This window comes from Oryctolagus cuniculus, chromosome 7 (assembly GCF_051225735.1).
Source record: "Oryctolagus cuniculus isolate XC-2025 breed Fujian yellow rabbit chromosome 7, ASM5122573v1, whole genome shotgun sequence".
NCBI lineage: Eukaryota > Metazoa > Chordata > Mammalia > Lagomorpha > Leporidae > Oryctolagus > Oryctolagus cuniculus.
Window position 1 is genome coordinate 70,461,079 of NC_142873.1, and position 8,512 is coordinate 70,469,590.

Sequence of the window (8,512 nt, forward strand, 5' to 3'; positions counted from 1 at the left end):
AGGACAGAGTTGTCCTGTACTCTATGTTCAAGGCAAACCAGCATCCCATCAGTGAGCAGATCTCTTCAAGTACTTGCTCAGGATCCCTCTCCTTCCTCACTTCCACTTCACCCTCCCTCTGGGTCCTTGTGAATGGAACAGTACTCCCACTCTATAAATCTTTCTAATTCAGAGATATAGCCATGTGTCTGATCTTGGCACTCCCCTATAGCCATTAAGACTATGAACATCTGAGGATGCCTCTGTACAAAACAGGATTTGTGTTTATTCGCCTTGTTTTCAAAGAAGGGAAGTGCTAAGAATGATATGAGTTACATCTAGAATTTAGCCATTAAAATACATCAGCAAGTACTTCATGTTGTAATAGGCATTTCCTAAAAGAGAAAAAAAAAGTAGAAAAAGCAAAGTAGGGCAACCCACAACAGCAATTATGATTTTTTTATTCCTGAGTGGATAATATGTGGTTTCATTTAAATAAGGACACAATCTCCATTAACTTAATTTGTAAAAGCAGTAGCTCCAACACTCACAGCTAGTGCCCTCAGAAGGCATTTTTAGACACATCATTGCTACTTTGAAATTAAAAGTGAATCAGTCCTGCAGAGTTAATTACCAGTAAATTAATCTAAAGTAGGTCTCCCACGTGGCATGGAGCCAGCAAAAGATGGTTCTCAGTGCTAGCAGGAAACATTGCAAGATACCAGGTAAACCCTGGAAAAGCTAAGCTTGTCTGTGTGGCAAATGTGGATAGGCACAGAGTGGGAATTAGTAGCAGCATCTACGTTGAGAAATAAGGATAAATTCCTAGTTAAAAGAAGATCTTTTTGATAGAGATTTAGAAAAATGTCCCCCCACCTCCACCTAGGAAAGGCAAACCTTTAGCTCTCTGTTGTTGTAGCCTTGTTCTCAATGCTTAAGAAAGGAATTCTGCCTGTTTTTTTGAAAGGTCTATGTATTTTTGTTTGTTTGAAAGCCAGAGTTAAGAGAGAGGGAGAGAGATAAAGAGAGAGATGTTTCATTCACTGGCTCAATCCCTAAATGGCAACAACCAAGCCAGGAGACCGGAACCATGGGTTCCAGCATGGGTGGCAGGGGCCCAAGCACTTGGGCCATCTTCTACTGCTTTCCCAGGTATATTAGCAGTGAGCTGGATTAGAAGTAGAATAGCGAGGATGGGATGGGATGCTGGCATAGCAGGCAGCAGCTTAACCTGCTGCACCACAATTCCAGTCCCTGTCAAAGTTTTTTAATGCTGCTAGATGGACCTTATTTAATTATATAAAATAGAGATAATTTTAGAAACTAAAAATAAAATTAAAGCCAGTAAAAAGAAGTCACTGTCATCCCTAGTGCTTTGGAATGTCGTATTCTCTGTTATAGTGTTCCCAAGGAGGTATGCAAGAAAACCAGAGACAGAAGGGAAAAAAAAAAAAACCTCAGAAGTATCAGAAGTACAGTTGTCTAAACTTTAATTAAATTTGAGTCAAGGAAAATGGGAACAGATGAACCCTTAAGAAAGGAATGGTGCATGCACAAAGGGAAGAGATTAATAAAACAACTGCTGATTATTGGTGACGAACATATTTCTTTCATTTTACTACAAAAAAAAATGCCAAAGTTTCCTGCAACTCCCACGAGTATTCAAACGCACAGGTGTTGCTTATATCCTGACTTAAAATGTCCAAGAGTGCAGCAAAACAAGCTAATTTGATCCTGAATTATACAGTCAATTGAGGATATTTGATGCATGTTTGATTTAATTAGCAGTCAGAACACTGATACAAATATTAAAGCTGTTTTCTTCCCATTTTAATATTATAAGGTGCTTTCACACGATTTTGCATTTCAAATATTTCCAAATAAATTTAGTAAATTGGAGACAAAAATGAGAAATCACAGATGACATATTTTAGAGCAGATTCCCATTCAAACTGTTCATTATCTATAACAGTTTATTACGCCCCCTTCAACAGACATGATACAACGTTAAAGTTAAATGTCACAGTAACCTACATGAACTACGCAAAAACAGTGTTGCTTTCTAGTGTGTGGCTTGTTTAAACTCTAACAGAGTGTAGATGGCTTTGCCCAGCCAAACCATATTATTGATCCATCTTGCCTGCGGTCCCATTTATGAGATAGAGTCCCAAATGGGAATTGTTCTCATAAATTGGGTCAAGACAAGAAGAACTTTAGGTAGCCAGAGGTGTTTCTGTGTCTTTTCAAATAATGGAGAGCTTTTCTTCTGGTGACGAAGTAAAATGTCCTTGTCCAATGGGTATTGCTTTAGCACACCACATGCCCAATAAGTTCTAGCATCTAGGAGCATGCACTAGCAGCTAATGTTAGCTATGCAGTCATGGTATCATTAGTGTTTAATTATATCATGTGCATTGAGATATTTTAAATGTTAAAGAGAAAACAGAAGGATTTATTTTCCGAAACAACCATTGTAGTACAGAATGTTCAAAGCTGCAGTCACATTCATAAGGCAAATGAATTGGTTACAAAATAAGAGTAGCAACAAATGTGCATGCTACAGAAACTGTGAAATGGGTACCTAAAATAGATAACCCCTTTATCCCTTTTCAAAACCCCAATTCTGGCTCAGACCATCCATTATCAAACCAGAAATTTTCACTTTAATACCCAATACCAAATTTTAATCTTAAGAGTGCCAAAAAAAAAGTCTAAAGTAATAAATTTCGGTGATTTGTTTTCCTCACAGGCTAATATGCATCTTACTCGATGATGACTTTATAAAACCCCTTTTAAAAATAAAGGGCTTCAGGTCTTAAAGGCAGCTCATCCTGCGGTGCACGCGTTGCAGCTTCACCTTCCAGCACCCTTCCAGGTTAATATAACAAAGACTCAGTTATAACAGGAGCGTCATTCAAGACAGATTACTTTCTACAAGGCTTTTCCCCTATTACTTCCTTCCTCAGAATTATTTCCTTTGGCTCATGCACACTCAAGGCGCTTCATACATATTCTAAGACTATGAAAGTGGGAAGAGTTACATGTTATGAAAGCTCGTTTGCAAAAACAGTTTTGAAATAAATGAACCGATTCTGTTAAGACGCCAGTTCTCAAATTCTTAAAGTCTCCAGTGTACTACTGACTTAGGATTTCTCTAAAACACAGACACAAAGGGTAAGAATCAGATGGCCTCCCAGAAGGACTCACGGAACCCCATTCAGGGAGACTTTGGTTCGGGAATCCCACTGGGGTCCGAGGCCAAATCTTTGCACCTGTTTATTGGGCTTCCCGGCGGGAGTCTTCTCGGGGACAAGGGGACGCATCAAGGGGGAATAGGACGATGGCGGCCAAGGACGTCGGAAACCGGGAATCTCCGACTCCCGAGCCCCGCGGTGGGGTCACCAGTGCTGGCCCGCGGCGCGGGTGCCCAGCTGGGCCTGGGACACGGCTGGCACGGCTGTGGCGGCCACAGCGGCTGCGGCCGCGTCGCCGACGCCGGGCAGGACGGAGCGCACGGAGCGGCGGAACTCCTCGTTCCTCCACGTGTAGAGCAGCGGGTTGAGTGCGGACAGGGCGCAGCACATGAGCCAGCTGGCTGCCTGCACGCCCCAGGGCACTGGCAGCGAGAAGCCGCTGGCCAGGCTCACCCACACCAGTGGCTGCGTGGCTAACAGGAACACGCAACAGAGCAGCAGCACCGACAGGCCGCTGAGACGCCGCTGCGCCCGCCGCGGCTGCAACGCGGGCGGCAGGGGCTGGGCCGGGGCCGGGTGCGCGGCGCCGCCGGGGCCGGGGGCGTGCGGGGCGGCGGGGAAAGCCGCGGCGGCGGCAGCGCAGCCGGGCAGCTGGTGCAGCAGGTGGAAGTTGAGCACGCTGACCCGCTTGACGCTGACGCGCACGCGGCGCACGATGCCCAGGTAGCAGTGCAGCAGCAGCGCCGTCTGCGCCAGCAGCGCCGCGGCGGCCAGCAGCGCTGGGTAGTGGACGCGCGGGGGCGCGGCGCCGGGCCGCGGCGCCCAGGGCGGCAGCAGCAGCACGAGGCCCAGGGCGAGCGCCCACGACAGCGCTAGCATGCCCGCCGTGTGGCGCCGCTGGTACAGCACCTGGTAGGTGGCGGGCGTCCGGGTGATGAGCAGGTAGCGGTTCAGGGCCACGAGGCAGTGGGACAGCAGGGACACGGTGAGCCCGAGGCCCAGCAGCCCGCCCCGCAGCAGGCGGTAGCTGCCCCCCGCGCCGTCCCAGCCCCCGGGGGGCTCGGCAGAGCCGGCCGGCAGGAGCCCCAGCACCGCCTCCTGCGGCATCCAGAGGGCGCAGACGCTGAGGTCGGCGGCGCAGCCGTTGACGATGAAGGCGTTGCTGGTGGTCTGCAGCTTTCGGAAGGACGACACGAGATAGATGACCATGCCATTGGCCAGCGTGCCCCCGATGGCCAGCCCGGAGTACAGGAGCGACACGGGGATGCGTCGGCCCGCCCACGACTCCTCTTCCTCACAGAGCAGCAGCAGCGACCCCCCCGTGGTGGAGGAGGTGGACGTGGACGAGGAGTTGGTCATCCTGGCCGACTCTTCACACCTCGCTCGCTAGCGACGGCGGCTTCTCGCAGCGCGGCCCATCCTGACACCTGCCTGCCTGCCAGGAGGGCGAAGACACCCCTCAGCCCTCTGCCACCGACACACAAAGGGCTGGAGCAGAGTCACGGGCTGGAGGAGGGGCAGAAAGAGAGCTCCGGGAGAACGGGGGTGGCGGGTGACAGGTGCCTGCCTGGGAGATGCCTCCAGTGCCAGGGGAAAGGTCCCTTTTGCGTTCAGCCAGCACAGGGAAGCCCTAGAGCACAGTAATGCCAGGAATGGTCTCCTCTTCTTCCTCAAGACACATCACACACACACACACACACACACACACACACACACACACCAGTTGGGAATATTGCTAGTTGGGGTCCCTAGTTTCCAAGAGACGGTAGGGATATCCCAGCTGGGACAAATGCCAGGGGCAAGCAGTGGAGGGTACCTTGCTTTGGGGCTGGTCCTTGGCTGGCAATAGCAGAGGGAGGGATGCCAGGGAGTACCTCCTCAGCGGCAGCATCTGTGGTCCAGAAAGCAACAGGAGAGCCTCAGCTGGGATCAGTGCCAGAAGTAAGTGCCCGCTTCTTCCAAACAGCCTCCACACACATGGTCCCAGGCAGGAGCCAGCAGCTGCAGCGCTGGGGAAAGTGAAGTGGCAGGGTGGGTAGGCAGGCAGGCAGGCAGGCAGCAGCAAGGGTGCGTGGCTGCAGAAGCAGAGAAGCTGAGCTCAGGAGAGCACCCTGTGCTCAGAGGCAAGAGCGGTGGCTGATGTGGTGAACCCACTGGAAACGCTCTCCTGCTCAGTTATACATCAGCCGAGGGAAAGGCAGCCTCTCCACGCTTGGCATGAATTATTCAGTAGCTTCCAACTTGTAAAAGGAAGAAAAATATCTTGCTCAAAAGGTCCTTTGGATGATGTTTCTGTCTTTTCTTTTTCTCAGATACCTTATTCTTGTAACTCGCTCTTCTTTTTTTCTTTCCTTCCTTCCCCTCTTCAATGTTAGAATAAAATTTAGTGAACCCCGTTATAATTCATCTCAGTCTGATGCATTTGGGAGGCAAGATTTTTCCTGCAAACACTCCCAATACCCAGGGCTAATCTCTTCATTGTCACATATTTAGAAAGAATTACTTTGTATCCTACTTGAAATCTATTTTTCTTTGGTAAAGTGGGACATGGGTAATTATCCACAGAAAGACCCCAAGCTTCAGTTGAAAACACAATTCCCAGTTTTTTTCTCATCACCCAGCTCCTCTCCAGGGTGTGGTTGCGTTTCAATAATAAAATGACTAGAGGATAAAAATGAAGTAGAAGTTTCAAAGTAGATGTCAGTGGAACACAGACAAAGCATTATTGCTCAGCACCGAAAAGAAATGAACTAGCAAGCCATGAAAGGACACGAAGAAACTTTTAATGTGTATTACCAAGCAAAAGAAGTCAGTCTGAAAGGGCTACATGCTATATGGCTCCAGCTGTGTGACACTCTGGGAAAGGCAAAACCTTGGAGTCAGTAAAAACATCAGTGGTTGACAGGGGTTAGAAGGGAAAGACGCATGGGCAGAACACAGAGGACTTTTAGGGCAGTGAAACTATCTGATCCTATATTGGCAAATAAATATGTCACTATGAATGTTTCTAAGCCCCAGGATGAACAACTAAAAGTGAATCCTAGTGTCAACTATGGACTGAATGATAATCTGTCCATGCATGCTCACCAGTTGTAACTAATGAACCACTCAGGTGTTGATTACGCATGGGGCGGGCAAGAGTATTGTATTATCTCTGTACCTTTCACTTAAAACTCAGAGGTGTAAATTTTATTTTTTTTAATCTGTTTCAGGAGGAAAGGAAGAAATTTGAATAATCAACAGTGTAAACAACGAAGTTGCTTTTTACTTCAGAATTTCTTATCTTATAGTCTTAGAGATTTTCATTTTGGTGTTGGAAGCTTCTCTGGGGCAAGCACTCATTTCTCCAATCCACATGGAACGTTTTTTGTAAAGAGATCCTCCCACAGAAATAATGTTTCACTGGGAAACCCATTTATTTGAGACTTTCACTGAATAAGGTATTCACTGAATATGGTAATGTGACATGGTGGGGAAAATGCTATATGGGGCTTCAGGACAACTGGGTTCTAAACAAAGTATCTATAAGCTGGCCTGGTGCAGGGTTGTTCTCATCTTGTGAGATGAGGAGTTTCTACTAGAGAGCTTCAGAAGCCCTTTCTGCTCAAATTGTCTGTGAATCCCTGCCATACTTAGTTTTCTGCTGCTATAATAAGATATCTGAGGCTGGGCAAAGTATAAAGAAAGGAGATTTATTTAGCTCACAGTTATGGAGTCTGAGAGTCTGAACAATATGGTACTCCCTTTGGTGAGGGTCCCCTTGGCTACCTCACATCATCAAAGATGCCATTTTGATAAGAAGAAATGAAGGGCAAGTGATCACACAACAGGACAAGAAGCCAGATTATGGGGAGAGGCAGTCTTCTAACAACTCTGTAGAGGACTAACTCAGGATCCCATAAAAACTACTTTAATCCCTTCTGAGAGAAGTACCACTAACACCCTAACCAACTCCCACTGAGCCTTACCTCTTAAAGATCCCAACACTTCTCAACATTGGCACACTAGGGACCGGTCTTCCCAGCCATGAACCCTTGGGGCTTCATGTGACATAACACCTGGCATATGTGGCCTCTATCTAACATGTATTGTGGAGTCCTGAATCATATGGCAGGAGCCTTTTCCAGTATGTCCCTAAGAATTTCTCAGGAAGAGATCAAGACACATTCCTCTGCTTTTCTTTCAAAACCAGTGCTTAATTAACGACTTGAGAACTCTAACAGGGGATAAAGCTAAGCATCACTTGATGGATTTAGTCCAGTTCAGCTATATCTCAGTGGAATTGATTGGGAAGGATGATAGAAAACCAGCACTTTGCTATTTAGAAAACTGAAGATTTTACCTTACTATGGTTTTCCTTGGTGCTGTGCTCTAGGTTCTCTTCTCACCTTATTCTCTCTCTCTACTTGATCTCACCCAACCCCTTGCCCTTCATTCTTGCCTCTTCCCACTCTACTTCTAAGATCTTCAGACTGCTTGGAACTCTGCATGAGGCTGGCTCATCTCCCTCCTCATCCTGTTGTTTCTCCCATGGTCACATCTTTGATAACTGCCCTTGACATTACCCTATTGTTTCTAACAATTCACATGAAATGTGTTGTAGCCTTCTGATCTATTGTCATTAGGGTAGGGAAAATGTGTGTCTAATTATAGGAAGAGTTTTTATATGAAATGAATGATTTTCCTTTAATAATAGTGGGCTACAATTGACATATTTCTAAAAGTTGAGTCATCCTTCCATTCCTTTGATAAATCCTATTTAGTCATGACAGTCATTTCAATAGACTGTAGAATTCTCTTTGGTGCTATTTAATATTTTTGCCTCATAAGTGAAACCCATTTAGTTTAATTTTCTTATACTGTATTGTCCTTTCATGATATTAATATTATGTAAAATCATAAAATTAATGACAGATTTTTGTCTTTTTCTGGAAAATGTTTTATAGATCTTGTGGAACTTATGTATCAATTGTCTGGGACTGGAGACTTTTTATACAGAGTTCCATGACTGCCATATCAATTTATCCTAAGGTTATTAGTCTATTAGTCTATTAGTTTGCAGTAAATTTTGACTATATTTTGAAATAAAAAATAATTATATATTTCCATTATCATTTTATCATTATTTTTTTCCATTTTTTTAAACTTTTATTTAATGAATATAAATTTCCAAAGTACAGCTTATGGATTACAATGGCTCCCCCCCCATAACGTCCCTCCCACCCGCAACCCTCCCCTTTCCCACTCCCTCTCCCCTTCCATTCACATCAAGATTCATTTTCGATTCTCTTTATATACCAAAGATCAGTTTAGCATACATTAAGTAAAGATTTCAACAG

The 8,512-nt window shown here is 45.7% G+C and overlaps 1 protein-coding gene across 4 annotated transcripts; it reads right to left on the bottom strand.

Moving 5' to 3' along the window:
- Positions 1-424: 424 nt before the first annotated feature.
- Positions 425-8,218, bottom strand: GPR88 (G protein-coupled receptor 88). 4 transcript variants are annotated; one of them, XM_089337032.1, is made up of 2 exons: positions 5,048-8,218; positions 425-4,604 (listed from the first exon to the last, which is right to left on the bottom strand). In XM_089337032.1, the coding sequence occupies exon 2, from the start codon at positions 4,530-4,532 to the stop codon at positions 3,378-3,380; it is 1,155 nt and encodes a 384-aa protein (XP_089193158.1). In that variant the 5' UTR covers positions 4,533-4,604; positions 5,048-8,218; the 3' UTR covers positions 425-3,377. The 4 variants fall into 4 exon arrangements, with proteins under 4 accessions (XP_089193158.1, XP_069933036.1, XP_008263043.1 ...); XM_070076935.2 differs by having other exon boundaries at positions 4,990-8,218; XM_008264821.5 differs by having other exon boundaries at positions 425-4,608; positions 5,048-8,217.
- Positions 8,219-8,512: the final 294 nt, after the last annotated feature.